The sequence below is a fragment of the Candoia aspera genome, chromosome 15 (assembly GCF_035149785.1).
Source record: "Candoia aspera isolate rCanAsp1 chromosome 15, rCanAsp1.hap2, whole genome shotgun sequence".
Taxonomy (NCBI): domain Eukaryota; kingdom Metazoa; phylum Chordata; class Lepidosauria; order Squamata; family Boidae; genus Candoia; species Candoia aspera.
In genome coordinates this window covers 3941446-3959140 of record NC_086167.1, presented here as the reverse complement: position 1 = coordinate 3959140, position 17695 = coordinate 3941446, and the positions used below count along the sequence as shown (strand labels likewise).

The following is a 17695-nucleotide window of genomic DNA, read 5'->3' as shown; positions in this document are numbered from 1 at the left end:
TGTGGTTGGGGAATATATTTGGATCACTGTGATGTTAGATGGCTTGCCCTGAATTCGAATTGAGATCATTCTATCATTTTTTGGATTGTATCCAAGCACTGCTTTAGCCACTTTACGATTAATTATGAAGGCTACTCCATTTCTTCTCTGGTCCTCTTGTCCACAGTAGTAGATCTGGTGGTCATCTGATGTGAAGTGGCCCATTCCAGTCCATTTCAGTTCACTGACGCCCAAAATGTCTATCTTTAATCTTGACATCTCACCAATAACCACATCCAATTTGCCCTGGCTCATAGATCTTACATTCCAGGTTCTAATGGTGTGTTGATCCTTAGAACATCGGATTCGCCGTTCACCACCAGCACCGTCAGCCGCTAGCCATCCTTTCGGCTTTGAGCTAGCTGCGTCATCACGTCTGGGGCTAGTTGAGCTCATCCTCTGTTCCTCCCCAGTAGCATTTTGACCATCTTCCGACCTGGGGGTCTCATCTTCCGATGGTATACCGACATCTCTCTGGTTGTGCTGATCCATTTAGTTTTCACGGCAAGAATACTGGGGTGGGTTGCCATTCCCTTCCCCAGGGATCGCATTTAGTCTGACCTCTCTGTCATGACCTTCCCGTCTTGGGTGGCCCTTCACGGTTTAGCTCATGGCATCACTGAGGTGCTCAAGCTCCAGCACCACGACAAGGTAACGATCCTTTGCTGAAGGTGGAAAGATGAGAGTGAAAGAAAGAAGATAAAAAAAACACTCTGTCCATGCTCGAAATGAAGACGAGGCCGAGTGGAGGGGGCAGCTCAAGGGGTCAGTACAGTAGACACAGTTTTGCTGAGGGAAATTGCTCCCTTGTGGCCGCCATCTTGACTTTTTTTAATCACACCCTGTGGGCATCCCCTCTCCCGAGGCCGTTCCCACGGACAGTTACGGGAGGCATAAACCCAGCCAGCTGCAGTGTATTCAAAGACGATTGAGCAACGCCGGTGTAGGTCAACGTGTGAACCCAGAGGGGGACAACATAGCTTGTTTGGTTTGGATCCGCCTTCCTCGACCTTTTGACCCTGGAACTGTTTTCCAGGCCTGGGGGAACCCCTGCCCATTCAGGCTCCAATGTAGGCCAGGAGATGCAAAATTATTCTATTCGTTTCCTGGGTAGGCCTGCAGATATGCGTGAAGAGTGTTCTTAAACTGAAAATAAAGAAAGAAACTTCCCTCTTTCGTGTGAATTTGCCCGAATTTGAAATAATTTTTAAAATGCATCCTGATCTCCCAGGGAGCCCCTAGGGACCTCTCGCGGAACCCGAGCGGTCCAAGGAACCCTGGCTGAGAACCCCCCTTAGATTAAGTGGACTAGGACAGCAGAGTGATGTAGTGGTTAGTGTTGGGCGATGCAGGTTCTAGCTCTCCCTCAGCCGCTGGTTGCTCTCATTCTCAGCCCAACCTACCCTGCAGGGTTGTTGTTATGGGGGAAAAGGGGGGAAAGGAATGCAGTGTACCCCACCTTGATCTACAGGAGGAAAAGGGATATACAGTTAATAAATGAATTTGATTTGTACTTAAAATATGTGGTGAAATTCCTGCCAATTGTGGTGTTTCTGAACGCCATGACTAAAGAATCCGTGATTTAGCATGCTTTATCAGCCCAGCCAAGGGGTACGAACGTGGTATAAATTTCTGGCAAATGTTACCAGATACCACGTAACCTTTACCCGACATGCTTAACCAGGTCAGTGAAAAACCACATGCCAAATTCGATTTGTTTTAGCTTGGTACTGGGGGGGTGGTGATGGCTTAGCCCAGCTAGCCGCCTTATTTCGGGGTGTTGCACGAACCTCCGAACGGGAGGATTCAGGCCTCCAGCTTAGGGCTGCCCTGTCCGGGCTGCCACCCTCCGGACGGCCCCTCGGGGCAGCAACTCGCCCTCCCCCCAGCCAAGGGATCAGCGGGAAAGCCCCCCGCCCCCCCGCCGTGTCTTTCCCAGCCGCGGGCGGAGGCGGCTCCGCCCGCGCCAGCCCCGCCTTCCCGGCCGGCCGGGGAAAACGAAACTGCTCGCAGGCGAGAAGCGAGCGCGGGGGTGGCCTGGCCGTCCGCTGCCTGCCATGGAGGCCCTCTGCGACGTCTGGGCGAGGCGGCTGGACGCCTTCCACGCCGAGCACCTGCAGCCCGACCGGGAGTTCCTCGCAAAGGCGCGCCGCGCCGTCCACCTCATCTGCGGCTTCCTCAGGGAGCGCTGCTTCCAGGAGGCGCCCGGGGGCCGCGCGAAGGTGCGGAAGGTCGTCGTGGTAAGCAGCGCTGGCGGCGGCGGCGGCGGGGGGTGCGGGGGAGAGGGGGAGAGGGGCCCGGGCTGGTCGGGCGGGGAGGCAGACGCTTGGGCCGGGGAGCGACCCTGCCCGGGGGAGGGAGACGGCCTCCCGCGACCACTGGGCCAGCTTTCCTGATTCGGCTTTTTTGGGGCTTTGTCTTGAAAAATCTGGCGCGAAGGTGCTGTTGGAACCGGGTGGCCACCCACTGGGCTGGAGGCAGCCCCGGAGGAAGCCAGCTCCCCCGCCTCCCATCTGGCGCCGGCCCCTCCGCTCTCCAATGGACCTGGTATCTGAGTCGTCCGAAGCAGTTAGGGCAGCGTTTCTCAACCTCGGCCGCGTTAAGATGGGTGGATTTCAACTCCCAGAATTCCCCAGCCAGCCTCCCTGCCGGGCTCTCACAAAATCCTTGAGATGAGTTCACCTCCTGGTGATTTAAAGAACACATCCATGGTGGGGGGGGGGGGCGGCCGCGAGGAGTCACAGCAATGTAGAAGTGGTTGATCCTTGGTTTCTTCAAACCATTTTTGCAACTTTTCTATCTGGCAATCCTAGGATTTCCTAGTGGCCTCCCATCCAAGCAGAGCAGTTAGACTCTGGGGGTCGTGAGCTGGATTATCCAGTGGGCTAGGATGGCCCTGATGCCAAGGTCCCTCAGAAAATGTCCAGGCTTTATATCAGGAAAGTTGTTTTTGGTGGTGTGCTAGGTAAAAAAAAATCATTATCATCATTATCCTGTCAAATAGGTGATTGAATCTGCATATATTGTGTATATCTGTTGGTGCAAATGCCCAGGAGACTCAGTGTGTGAAACCGTCCTTTTTCCTTTCCCAGGGAGGGTCGCTGGGAAAAGGCACAACAATGAAACAGGGTTCAGATGTTGACCTGGTGCTGTTTCTGGACGTCCTCAGAAGTTACACAGATCAGGAAAGGGAGCGGAAGAGGATCATTGAGCTGATTGAAAGTAAGCTCACCGAATGCCAGAAGGAGCTGAATTTGGAAGTCTCCTTTGAGAAGTCCAAGTGGCCCAACCCTCGTGTGCTCCAGTTCAGATTGCATTCAAATGAGTCAGAGGATTACATTGACGTTGACGTCCTGCCAGCGTTGGACACCCTAGGTGAGCTTTCTTGCTGAGTGATGGAAGCCACTCCCCAGCTAGGGTTGGGGAGGGAGCACTGGGCAGATGGAGAGCATTTAGGCCTGCTTTTCCTTTAAAGTAGATGTGGGTAGCTTAAGAAAGCAATTCAGAAAGTCCTCAAGACCCACCGCCTACTGTGTCTTTCCCAAACAAGCCGGCATTTAAGATAGGCTGACCATATTTCCTTGAGACGAAAACGGGACGTTGGGAGGCCAGCTCGTGGCTGCTGGGGTTGGGCTTGAAGGCTCCCAAGCCAGTGTCAGCGGAGGGGTCGATGCCCAGTCCCGCCTCACGCTCCGTCACATCGCCGGTAGAGTGGTGGTGAAAGGAGCCAAAGGCCGTCGCACCGATGGCCGGGTACTGCGGTCCAGCATCCAGGAGCATTTTCTCCCACTTTGTGGGCAGCTGTGGCAGCAACTGCCAAACAAATGTGATTTATCGGGAGCAGGGAGGGTGGTGGAGAAAAGAAGGAAGCAGCCATTAACAAATGGCAGGAGAAACGGGAAGAGCTGCTGCTGTGCCGCTCCCGCCGCCAATGCAAGCAGCTTTGCCGTGCCTTTCTCTTGCCAGAGTCCGCAGGACAATCAGCCACTAAAGCGACCCCATCAGGCACTCCCCTTTTGGCATCAGCAGGCCAAAAACACACACACAAAGGAGAGGGTGGGCGAAGGGGCTGGGTGCAGGGGGAGAAGGCTGGGGGAGCGCTGAGGAAGCAGTCGAGAAGCTGCAAAAATAAGAGTAAAAAAAAGACCTCGGCACGAACACCGGCAAAACTGATTGCGCCTCCCCCACTCCTGCCTCTTGGACTGCGCTTTTCTGAAGGGGGATGCCGAAGGAGGAGTTCCTGTTTTTAAAAACCGGTTTTTTTAAAAAAGGGAACAAAATGGACATTTATATTAAAACAATGGGATGGTCGGGAAATGTGAAAAAAACAGTACTGTCCTGTTCAAAATGGTACGTGTGGTCAGCCTAGTTTAAGAACAGGCAGAAAAACTGCATTCTGCAGTCTGCTCTTGCTCAATTATAGAGCAAAGCCTTCCTTTTTGCAGTTATTTCAAAGGAAGAGAGAATGTTGGTGACATTTTTCTGGGTGGAAAGGGCTGCCCTTACACCCCTTTTGTAACAAGGTGCCCAAGGAGGGGTGTGAGTGTCCTGTCGGCACCGTCCTGGCTTCTCCGGTTTCCCTGCAGTCCCAGCAGAAGATGCAGGAGGGCCCCTTCCCCAGGCCTCCTCAGGAGCCAAGCTGCTGTCAGTGCTAGTCTTGCCTTTCTGAAATGGTTGAAGAGTTCCCTTTTCCACTGGGAAATTGGTAAAATCCTCTGCCCCATTTCTCTGTCCACAAAGTTGGTGGAGAGTTTCAAAAAGGCTTTTGAGGCCTAGTTGTACTTTCTCTCGACAGGCCAGTATGACCGCTCCAGGCCCAGCGCTCAGATGTACGTTGATCTGATCAGCACCGGTCAGCATGGCCAGTTCTCTCCCTGCTTCACCGAGCTGCAAAAGAACTTCGTCGTGGATCGTCCAACCAAGCTGAAGAACCTCATCCGCCTGGTGAAGTACTGGTACAAAGAGGTCTGTTGCTGAAGAATTGGCTCAGGGTCCCAGTTCGTGGAATCTGCTTTCCCCGAGTAACAGTTTCTAGGAGAGTAGCTGAGTCAGTCTTTCTTAAGAAAAAAAAATCCCCAGCACTTTGTGGTACTGTAAACAATTTTATTGCATTTTGATGAATTATCATGGCAGCCCTTGGCTGAAAAGTGGGGGGGGGGATTAGTAATTGGGTGAGAGACCACCAGGTAATCCCAGGGCTGAAGGCTTGACCAAGATGGAAGAACGCAAGAGCAAACTATACTTCCATCATTGTTACCATTACTTTTCTTCTAGGATATTTTTTTCAATTTTCCATTTAGCCAACAGTTCTGAAATTCCCAGGGGCTTCCCTGCCTGATGGGCTGATCCTGTAGCTTCCAAGATCACTCAAGGTCAAGTGGTGGTCCACTTGCTTGAAATTCAGTTTAAAATTCAGTACTGTATATCTGTTAAAAATAACCGAAACCCAGCACTATAGAATGCAGGCTAAAAAGCTTACTTTTAACTTCTTACACTAAAGAAATGGGACCACACTCCATTCTGGCAGCATCTTATACCCCAGCCCACGGAAAAAGCCAGTCATTCTCTGTGGTCCTAACAAGATTGCTTCAGTGGCAGCTCCTGGATGTGTTGGGGGCTGCACCCACAATTTTGAAGACATCTAGGAAGCTCTGGGGCTGGAGGTTATGAAATCCGATTGCTAGCCAGATCCTGGAGCTGAGCCCAAGAACCAGGAACAGCTTGATGATGTCACATACTCTCCTTAGGATCTCAGAAATGTTTCAGATGATAGGAGAGAAACATACAAGAATTGAAGTTTGGGTATTTACATTAAGCATAACCTCTGCTTGGATGATTTCTTTCATTCGTTCAGTGTGAGCCCACCAGTATTGATGAGAGTAATGAATTGCCACTTAAACTGTTCCTTTACCAAAATAGAAAAGGGATGTGATTACTGTGTACCCCTTTTAATGTCGGGGGAGGTTATTTAATTAAGCAGAAAAGAAAATAGAAAAAGCAACAACAACAAAAATCCCTTCTTAAAAGTTGCAGTTAAAATTTCAGAGAATTCTTTTTGAACAGAATTTGGTTTTGAGTTCAAGCAAGCAAGAAATCTCAGTTGTGGGGTTAGACATTGCTAGAGGCCAGCCGCCTTGCTACCAGTCATCTTCCTTTCTCTTTCCTTCCATAATTCCCAGTGTTAAAGACTCTTCAAGGGAGCTGGGTCTTTGCTTCATGGGTCCAAAATATGATCGTTTGACCCTGGTCATTTACGCCTGGAGTGAGCACTCTGAATTGATTTGTTCCATTGATCTTTTATTTATTTTCTTGGCCATCCATGGTATCCTCAGTAAAAAGTGTCCCCAAAAGTGTCAATATTCTTTTTTTCCTGCTGCTTCAAGGGCCAACTTTTGCTTCCATCGAGTGTCACAGGGAATACCATGGCTTGCACGATTCTGACCTTTGTAGGTATGGAGACATCCTGGCATCAGAATATCTTTTCCAAGGCCTTTGTGGCTGCTCTACCGAGTGCTAGTCTGAGATGTTGACTGCTGGTTCCTTTACTATTGGTGGTTGATGCTAAAAGGCAGAAGCTCTCCACTACTTAAGTATCTTCATTGCCAATCCTAAGGCTGGTTGCTGGACCTGTTGTCATTAGTTTGGTCCACTTTAGCTTTAATCATTCTTTCACTGGGCTTCTTGACTTTGATTATTAGAGCTTCCAGATCAATTGCATTAGCTCTGCTTCTCGCTGACTGTTTTATGTTTTGGGAAAAAATATTTAGCACCATTTTAAGATAGACTCAAATAAAGCCTGCTTAAGTGTATCTGTCTTAAAATGGTGCTAATTAGTTATAAGATAACCATAGATAGTCTTTCTTATTGCTTCATCATTCAAATACTGCGGTGGGTTTTGTTTAAGATGTTCTTCTATACGCACTAGTTGCCAGAGCAGAAGTCGGTACCCCCAAAGTATGCGCTTGAGCTACTGACCGTCTATGCCTGGGAGCAAGGAAGTAGACAGGATTGTTTCAGCATGGCGGAGGGTTTCCGGACGGTCCTTTGGCTCATTGAGAGACATACGCAGATCTGCATATATTGGACAAACTACTATGGCTTTGAGAATGAGATCATCAAGCAGCACTTACATGCCCAGCTCAGTAAACAAAGGTCAGTCTCCCACCGTGGATTCCAAGTCAGTTATTTTCCAGAAATCAGTGATGAGATCTGTCATGTGGATTTTGCAACAGCTCTTACTTTCAAATTGGAGTAAAATGCAACCCCCCCCCCCACTGAGATGTCGCTTCCTTTGGTTGCCTTATGCATCAATGTTTCTTCCTTTTTGGAGTGGTGAGAGCAAAGCAGTTGTGATAGAAAATCTGCAGAGCAATGGGAAAAGAGATTGGGTTTTTTTCCTAGCTTCCCCACTCTCTCTGCAAAGATGTCTTCAAGGATAATCATGAAGTTCTAGCCACGGTCTGACTTTAATCTAAACTAGGGATACAATTTCTGGATCTGGTGGCTGCTAGAAGACAGCAAACATAGCTCTTTGCTGCCCTATAGTGGTTATCCGAATTTTTGCAACCCAGCTATGGTAGCATAATTGTGTGATGGTAGATCCACCAAGGAGATTTAACTGGCTTGCTGGGCTAAATGTGTTGTGGGAAGAGGGCCATGCTGTTGCTATTGAGAGCAACATGAGAGCAAATACTGAAGTTAGGGCAAATACTCAGTTACTGCAGGGGAGACTGAAAGAAATGTTTCCTAGCAAGTATGAAGTGCACGGCTTCAGTAAGCTTTTGGCTGGGTTTCCACACAGTGCTTAATGAGAGTGAGTTAAGTGCTTAAGGAAGTTTTCTGACCCCATACAATATTCTGAAATAAATAACCAAACTGGTTGGGTTTGCACAGCAAGCTAAGCCATGAAGTAGCTAGCTGAACTTAGCATGTTATATGGAGGCTACCGTTAAGGATTTGACTGACCTGGTTGGATGTGCTGGGGGGAACACCCAGCCTTAGTTATTCTCCATTTAGTGTGTCTGTTGTAAAGGCTCCCTGGAAAGACTCAAGGTAAGAGCAGACCACAGACACAGGTATGCCATTGGGGTGGTAGGGACAACAGATAACATGGTGCATGATGGCAAATGCTATGCCATGCTATGTATTCTCTCTAGTGAAGTATTTAGTAAGTTTTTCCACTTCTTTCATGTTGAAATCTAAATATGTTAACAAACTTGGGAAATTTCCAAGGGCCTGCACTCCCGAGCAGGTGTCGCCAAGCTGCTCTGGCTGTAACTTTCTTTATTGGACTTTAGGCCAGTCATCCTTGATCCAGCGGATCCAACTGCAAACATCGGAGAGGGAAAACGCTGGGATCTGCTTGCAAAAGAGGCAACGTATTCTGCTTCCCTGAGATGCTGTCAGAACCCAGATGGTTCTCTTGTTAAACCCTGGGTTGTGCCGGTGAGGAAAAAAAATTATGAAGTTGCTTAATTGCTGGGTTTCTCTGGGAGAAACCTAGAACAGGGTAGGGTCTACACAGAGATGCTTCATCCCTGACTTACTGTACTGGTTTTTCCCCAGATGCAAGAGGTGAAAGGGAAGGAATGTTTCATAGACAGTATCTTGCTTTGAATGCCATGAAGTTCCACATTACAGATTCAGCCATGTTGCAGTCATGGGAGAAGGAGTGGAGTGAAACCAAAAAGCTGATGTCAAGGACATCTGTAGGGGGAGGCAGAAAAGTCAAGATGGTGGTTGTGACCCTGTGACTGAAACCCTGCCCATTTTTTGCATGCAACGCACCTGAAAAAGGGATGGGACTGATTCCATAGTGCTGTTTCTGCATTATCCTGGATCAGTAATTCAGCTGCAGGATAACTGGATGTGCACATTGCTTTAGCCCAAAAATTTTCATACTTTTGAGGATCACCAGAAAAAACACTTACCTTCTGCCCTTTGCAAAATCAATCGCTGATGAAAAAGGTGCTGATTTATAGAAAAGGGACACAGAACAGACCCACCTTGACTTTTGGGGTTTATCTGTCTGGGTTTTCCCACGCGTCTTCAGTTTGTTAGGATTTTCTATCTAATGTAGCAGTAATAAAACACTAGAGACCTATTCCTCGTCTCGGCATGGTTCCTGCCTGTTAGGACAATATGTTTACTTGCATTGCTTTTCCACCAAAAAAACCTAAAGTCTTGGGAAATAGCCATTAACTAGGAACTGAAGGACAACCTTAATTTTCCAGTTCAGAAATAATTCCGCCCCCACCAAGAAATTCTAAGGTGAAAGTTCACTTCCAGGAATAAACTGATTTAAAGCTATATTAATTGGGTTTGTGCAACATGCTAAACCAAAAGCAAACTACATTAATTATTTTCCCTCAGATTCAAAGGTAGAAGTTCACTTTCTGCCAGCTGCAACACTGCATGAGGAAATACACATAGGCGAGAGGGGAAGGTGGCAAAAAACTTTCTCCCAGGGGGAGCCAATTTCCCCCAGAGAGCAGGAGGGTTCACACACACAAGCAGGCTCTGCAGAAAAGCAAATGGAATTGGCCTGAATGCATTTGAGATGGAAAGTTCAAAAGCATCAAAACAACTGCCATGCAAGTAGCAAGATGCATGGCAGTTGGGGGCGGGGTTGTTGGGGGGAAACAAGCACAAATTGGCCAAGTCACAAACTGACCTTCCCTTCCTGTGGCCAAATTCAGTAAGCTGTGTTTGGTCTCAGGGCGGTTTGATGTATCGATCCAAGCGTTGTAATTTTGGAATTGGGTTTTCCTACCTTAGTGTTCTGTGGTAACTGTTAGGGTTAGTTGAAAAACCACAGTGAAAACAAGCCATGGTAAATCCACCCAACTTCCAGCATGTGGGTGGAATTTCCAAGGGAGACTCCTGAGATTTCTTTGTGGTGCTTTTTCCCTCACTTCAGGGTGCGGCCAGTTTTCAGTTTCCCACTGTGAAAAATTTGAACAGAGCATGGTTGGCTTTGAAATGGGACCCGGGCTTGTTTTAGGGTGTCTCCCCAGAGCAGAGCTAGACTTTCTCTTCCTGCATCGGGGTGGCTGAATTCCAAGGCTTGGCTCTCCAGTCGCGGGGGTGAGGGGGTAAAGAAGGGGGCAGACCTCTCTCAGAGTTCCAGACATCAGCGAGCAACAAATGCCCCCTTTTTGTGTCTTTTCCAGCTGGAAGTGCCTTGGGAAAAAGAACAGTCCTATTGCACTCTAATTTGAAGAGACCCTACGTGGATCTAAAACACGGGATGGGAAGCAGCTGAACGGCACTTTGCATTCCCTTTGGCATTTAATGGCACTTCGGGAGCTCAGACGTTATGGGAAAATCGGGAAGTACCAAGATAAAGAAGCTATCTGAACCTGATGAAGGCATGATTTCAAAAACTGACTTTGTTTGAGGAGTTCAGGACATGGAAGACACCACCGTTCATCATTGGTAGGACATGGGGGGTGGGGGAGATGGAATCCAACAATGAAATTCATCATTACAGTCCAACTTAGATTTGTGTTTGGTTACTATGCTTCTTACAATTGTAGTAATTTTGTTTATCTTGGTGTGTATTTTATATATTCATGTTAAGAAATTGCATATAAAGGTGCTTGCTTTAAGGAAATGTCTGAGGATGTTACTATATCCAAGGAAAATTGGGCACTGCAAGGAGTGGAGTTCAGTGGAATCGTGGCAGAAAGACCAGGAGCTTGTGAAATCCACCCCAGGGCTGCAACTTTGGGCCAGTCACTCTCTCTCAGCCCAGCCCACCTTGCAGGGTTGTTGTGGGGAAAATAGGAAGAAGGGGTATTAGGTATGTTCGCCGCCTCAAGTTACTTATGAAGCAATAAAGGCGGGATAAAAAATATTTTTAAAAAAGTGCAGATAGGCCATAGACCAATACTATACGGGTCAATTTGGATCTTTTTTTACCTTTATTTTAGACAGCAAGAGCCTTGTATGATTTAAGGGTTAATTTCAGTCCTGCCTTAATCTCAAGGTTAGCTGCCTGGTAATCCTTCACGTACTTAGGGAGGCTTTCTGCAACGTCCCTGACACCCACTGTATACCGGTGCCCAGTTTAGCCCCTCCGTGTATTTGAGGAAGTGAGTGGTATCTCACAAAAGCTTATGCCTTTGAATAAATTTTAATAAAATGTGTTCATTGGAAAAAGTGCTACCAGACTGGTTCTGCTGCTTTTTAGTGTCTGGGAAGATAGCTTTTGTTTGGTGCTCTACTATATTTTCTCAGAATAACAGAAGCCATTTGTAGCTCCCAGCTACTGAAGGGATGTGGGATTTTGTCCTGTGTTTATACTCCTTGATTGAATCCTGTTTTATTGTTTGGTCTAGAGATGTTTCTTGCCTACATTATGCTTTGCAATTAAAGTTATTCTTTTGCTGTGCTTTGCTTAATAAACTTCTTCAGCTTTTACCTCGTTTATGCGTTTATTGCTTTTGAATCCACAAACCTCCTGTGCATGTTGTAGCGTGGCAAAGCCACATCCGTCTCACAAGCATTTTGTGCATGAGTTTAAGTGGGGGAACCTTGTTTTTCCTCTCCAACTGTGTAATGGTTGCCTATCCCAAATTGTACTCAGACTCACGAGCAAGAGCTTGAATCAAATCTGGCTTATTTAAGAATAGCATGCAAGTACAAAGGAAGCTGAGAATGAGCAAAAGCGCGCCAAATACAAACTAAAAACCCTCGGTGCGAATGTAATCCCTCCCCCCTCGTACAACTGTTTCAAATTCCCCATCCCAGGTGCTCCTAACGAGTCCTGCTAATCAGCGGGTAAAAAGGACCTTGAAAACAAACGATAACCCAAACACATTCCATCCCCATGAAGAGAGATAGAAAGCCTGGTACAAGGTCTCCCAGCAGCTCCCTCCCAGCCGGAACGCGCGTCAGCACCAGGGCATGCGAAACGGTACGATGTAAATCAAACATCGCAACGGCGAACGTGACAAACTGTTTCTGTAAAGTCCAGAAAATGAAAATCCTCATTTCCTTGGTCCACTTTGATGATGTTTCCTTCATAATTTCCTACAATTGTATGGAAGGTAATTAGAAATTTGCGAAAATCAACCAAGGTGTTTTGTGCATGCCTTGCTGTACAGTGCAGTACACGATTACTTACCTCATCGTTTCTCAGCTTTTCTATGTGACCTTTCAACTCTGATATTCAGCAGATCCTGCACTGAGCAGGGATTGAATTAGATGATCTCTAAGGACTCCTCCAACTCTGGTTCTGCTTCTGAGAATGCATGACCATTTGGGCTAGTTTCTGGGACTACGCATTCTGCAAAACCAGCGGGTGAGTAAAGGGCCCGCCGTCTGACTTTCTGGCGAACGCCTCTTCCTCGTCTTCAGCACGTGGTATCCTTTGGGGCTGCCAGAACGATTATAGGGGCTCATCAGAGTTAAGGGACCCAGAATCCATGCTGCCAACAGCAATGGAAATGTTCAACCATGCACATTTTACTGAGGTCAGCTGCTGCTTTGGGCATAACTGGGTTATCTGTGGGACACTTTGATCTGCCCGTCCATCGGCTGAAATATCAGCTCCATTGTATTTAGTATATTTTATGGGTGAGAGTTTATTACATTCAAAGGGTTTTTTCCCCTCTCTGATGTCTTTTGAGGGTTAGCTGCCCAGAGCCTTCAGGAATTGGTAGCTTGTAAATAAGGTGAGTAAACAAGCAACTCTAGAGCTTGGGAAAACTCGGGGAATTAGGCACCCATTCACCTTTCTTCCTGCTTTCACTTATTTCTCTTCTGAGGCTTCCTCCGGCCCTTCCAATAGTTCAGAAGCTACAGGCAGACCAAGGGGGCCCCTGGACAAAATCTGAGCCCTTCAGTGTACCCCCAGAGGACCTCCAAAAATTGCCATCAAGCTATTTTCATTTTAATTGAAATGCTTTTTTTACTTTTTTATTTGCTTCAATATACAGATAAAATTGTACCTTCCGATAAAGGAAAAAATGAAAACAAAATGAGAAAGACAAAAAAGGTAAGAAAAACATAGAAGACAAATCAGTTTTTAAAGACAGCATTAAACTTCGACCCTACAGTGATACTGGCTACTCATTCCATTATGTCATTTAAGGGCCAATTTATAATCAGAAAGTAAACACGTATCGTTGGTCCAACTTTTTAAGTCTTGGAGATGCTGACGTTCCATCACAGCAAAATAAAAGGAACAACCCAAACTTCCTTTTCTTCCCTAAATTATCTATCCAACTAAAGCCAGCTGGGTGACCTCAGGCCAGTTCCTCCCCTCAGCCCTGGGAAGACGGCAGCGGCAAACTACTTCCGAGAGGGCTGCTTAGAAATCCGGAGGGGCCTGTTCCATATTCACTCTCAGCCTATCTAGCTACCAGTCAGTCACCCACCTGCCTACTTCTCAACTGGCTAGCTGACCTCGGCTGATTTTAGAAAGCTAAACAAGTTTGGACAGGGTTATTTGGATGGGAGACAACCAGGAAACCCCAGAGTTGTAGGCGAAACTGAAATGTTGATTGAAGTCTTGGAAGAAGGCAATGTTAAATGATTTCTGTATGTTTGCAAGGAAACTGCATGGCTACATCCACAAACTCCCCAGGAGCCAAGCTCAATTCAAAGGCAACTTTCCTCTTAGAATATAGATTGCATGCTTTTATGTAAGCCAAGCCCATCCAACTGATTGTGCATTTCAAAACTGAACTATTTTTCGTTATCAACACTTCAGGTTTAGTAGAAATTGTGAATTCAAGGCCATGCTGGCTGAGATTTAAGTTGTCATCTCAAGAGAGCTGGTTGTGTTTTTGGCTGGGGGTGCTATAGTATGTTGCAAAAGCTGATGCAGAGCTAAAGTTTTGTTCTATTATGCTAGGGCAGTTCTAGACAACCAGCAGGGACCGACATGCTTGTTCAGTCTTTGGGCATTGCCAGATGTTGGTTTTGATCCAGTCAAAAAATGAACAGAGCCTCATGCTGTTCAGTGATGCCATCACAACCCAGTTACCAGTGTTCCAAATACCAGTTTTGTCCTGCAGTGGTTATGCAGTTCCTTTCACATGCAGGACTTCCGTTTGCAAGGTGTTTCAATCCCTGCAGAAGTTGCCAAGCATCAATCATCCCTTGAGGAGAATGGTCATTTTGCGGGGGTGGCTATTGGTGGGAACATCACCCTCACCCTGTCTCCAAAACCCTGTGTGGTTAGGCATCAGGACTGGGAGGCATTCCATCCCAGAAGAAACATGCTTCACAATGCTTATAGGGCAAAACACACATCAAAACACATCCACACATCCACCCTCTGCCTGAGTACATCAAGCAAAAGGTGGCCTATCAAGCTGCGGAAAGTGTCTTAGTTTTTGGATCATTCTGTCGGACAAATAGGATATTCAACAGGATTCACATGATGTGTGCAGCCAACCCCTTTGGTTGTGTGCACCAAACTGCCATGGCTTTCTTAGCACACGAGGCTCTCTAGCACACGGTGGGTTTTGTTGTTTTGTCAACAAAAGCATCAAGAGAGTATTTTATAGTACACCACTCTCCCGACATACTTAATGCAAGAAAGAGATAGTGGCATATGCACTATTTCCCCCACCAGCTTAGTCAAACTGGATTTAAAAACTACATCTGAGCAAAGGCAAGGCTATCTGATTAACACCTACCAACAAACTAAAATCAGCTGCAAGTAAATTAAGCGGGTTTTTTTTTTGGCCTGGGAAGGGCTGTGCCAACCTTCCCAGACTGTAGCTTGGGAATTGCTGAAAATTTCTAAATACAGCCATCATGTTGCTCTTTGCTACCACTGCAGAGCAAAAGGAAAAACAGCTGAATGCGGAATCTGATGGAGAGCACAGGGCAGGAGGCAAGTTTCTTGAATTCCAGTGCCTTCCAGTTGTGCCACACTACAACCCCCATCGTTCTCAGCTAGCATGGAGTCTCTAATAAAACACATCAGAAAGCTGGGATAAAGCAGGCTCAGGGAAGTAGCATAAAATTTGTAACACTGGAGTTTTTAAGTGTGTTTTAAACACTTATTTCATCTGAGAACTAAAAAGTGGAAGGAATGAAATGTTATAGAAAGACACAGTAGGCAGGAGTGGGTAAGACGTGGGTGGTATTCAAGGCTCTTTCGGGGGAGGGGACAGTCACTGCAGAGAGTTGATGCCACATTATCTGCATAGGCAGAAACTTTTACTTTAGAAAAGCTGATTTTTTCCCCTATTTTAAGTTGCATTAGATCTCTGTTTTTTGCCTATCTCCAGCCTCAAAATATCAGGAATCCACTTTTAAATAGTTCTTTTACTGAAATCCTGCCTTCTAGCAGGGAATTTTCAGGGACCCCTGTCCCCCACTGGTGACAGAAAGAGTGCTCCACAAAGGGATGGTCTTCCCTGGAAAGGTACTGTGCATTTCACTTCCTCTGTGGGGCAAAGTATTTTCTGCAAGAATAAGGGGACATAATGACTTTGAGGCAGATCACTTGTAGGTAAAGGAGGCTCAGCCAGACTTCTGAAACGTGGCTTTCTTTCCTTGCTGACCAGCTAATCAACATCAAAGCCAGCCGGCAGGAAGAGGAACACTATCCGGTGATTTCCCGACCCTGAACTTGGAGAACGGCTCTTTCCCACTTAAAGGAGAAGAAGCAAACGAGCTACAATGGTTTCGCTTTGGCCGGAGTCCACGGGAGCCAGCCAATGCGCGATCCTTGAGGATCCGGTTTGCCCACCCAAATCACCCGAAGCACTCCCCGAGTGGAGCGCTGCAGGTTGGCTTCCACCTCTGGAGGGCACCTGGTCAAGGAAGGCTGGGCAGGAATGCAATGAGATTGAAAAGGATCTTTTCAATCTCGTTCAATATTAACTCAATATTAATCATTATATTATTAATATAATACTATTAATAGATTAATAAAAATAATAAAACATTCATACTTCAATATTAACCCTTGCTTACAGTCGCCCTGCAACTGTCAGCAAGGTGGCAGGAAAACGGGTTGATGGGTTGAGTTAATTCAATTTCAGCTTCGTCGGGTTTGGCTGTTGTCCGCCTACGATCCAGCCCACAGCCCGTTTTGCGCTCGCCTGCTTTTGGGGGGAGGGCAGTTCCCGACCCCCTCCTCATAAACAGGTTGGACTCCAACCTCCATCATCCCCCGCCGGCCGAAGTCTAACGCCCCGGGCGGCCTTACAGAAACCCCACTTGTTCACCTCTCCCGACCGCCTAAGATGTTCGTCGCTGCCCCTTCCCCTCCGGCTGGGAAAACCCCTCGCCCCCCGCCCCGCCGTGCCCTGCCGTGCCGTGCCCTGCCGGCGTTCGCTTTCGCTTTCGCTTTCGCTTCCTGGTGTAGGTTTCGCCGCCGGGGAAGCGCGGCGCGGGGCAGTTCTGTTTTCCTGCGATGCTCCGCCCGCCGGACGCTGGAAAGCCGGGTGGACCGTATAAAAGGAGGCGGACGGCGCCGGCGCAGCCAGTGCTTCTTTTGGGCGGAGCTGGGCGGCTCGAGGGACCGGCGGCCGGAGATGGTGAGGGAGCGGGCGGGTTGCGCACCGGCGCGCGCGGGCAGCCGGGCGGCGAGCCTCTACGCCGGGGGGAGCTGCGGCGGAAGTCCTGGGGCTGCTCGAAGCGGGGCCGGGGCTCCAGAGCCGCGGGTCGTCCTCGGGAGGGCTGGCGGGCGGGACTCGCACACCCAACCCCACCCGGGATCAAACTGATCATCTGTTGTTGCTTTCCAGGCGCTGCAACTGACCGTGAAACTCCTGACAGGCGAGCTTCACTCCGTGACTTCCTCAGCCTGCGCGACCGTCTGGGATTTCAAAATCCGGGTGAGGCACACGACTGCGGTGCCGCCCTACCAGCAGAAGCTGGCTTGCCAGAAGACCCACCTTGAGCTCCGGGATACTGCCCAGCTCTCCGAGTACGGGCTGCAGACGGGAGACACCCTCCTGCTCATCGTGAAGAACGAGGAGTCCATCCCCATCTTCCTGAGGAACCCCAACAGCAGAACCAGCACTTACCACGTCCTGCCTTCTGATGCGGTGTTGCAGTTCCGAGCCCGAATTCAACAGCAGGAGAATGCCCAAGAGTTCTGGCTTTCGTACGAAGGGCAAACGTTGGAGGATGGCCGCAAACTCTGCGATTACAACATTGCCCCGCATGGCACCGTTTTTCTGAATCCGCGCTTACGGGGTGGGGCGCCGAGCCTCTGTGGATAGTTGCCCCCCCCCCCCGCCCCATCACTGGTGGTGCTTCACAGCTGCTGGCTCTCACCCTCTGCTCCCCTCTCCTCTCTGCCACTGCCAAGCAGCCTCCCTTGCTCAGGGCTCAGTCCCTGGTAATGACAGAAATGACCCCGATCTTGACCTGGTTTGGATATTGCTTATAAGGACATTCCAGCTTTTGTCTCTCTCCCCCCACCCCACCCCCACTACTTCTTTGGTCAGCCATGTCAAGTGTTAACTTCAAAATATACAAGCCTGCTGCAGGTGGCTTCAGGAATTCTGTAATGTCAATGCCTGGTGGGATTGAATTTGCCTGCCCCCCCCCCCCCAGCCCAATTTCTTTTTGTGTCAGCCCAAGGGCAAGGAGTGACCCTGTTCCTGCATCCTACACCTTGACTGAGAGTTTTCCCCATTACTGTAGAAGAGAAGAATTGTACTACGTAGTCATT

The 17695-nt window shown here is 48.1% G+C and overlaps 1 protein-coding gene across 1 annotated transcript; it reads left to right on the top strand.

The window, feature by feature from the left end:
* Positions 1 to 2073: 2073 nt before the first annotated feature.
* Positions 2074 to 17635, top strand: LOC134505872 (2'-5'-oligoadenylate synthase 3-like). Its single transcript, XM_063315810.1, has 9 exons — positions 2074 to 2279; positions 3132 to 3414; positions 3680 to 3792; positions 4563 to 4683; positions 4835 to 5004; positions 6965 to 7191; positions 8337 to 8484; positions 16379 to 16550; positions 16753 to 17635. Exons 1-9 carry the CDS (start codon positions 2097 to 2099, stop codon positions 17238 to 17240), a joined length of 1905 nt encoding a protein of 634 aa, XP_063171880.1. The 5' UTR covers positions 2074 to 2096; the 3' UTR covers positions 17241 to 17635.
* Positions 17636 to 17695: the final 60 nt, after the last annotated feature.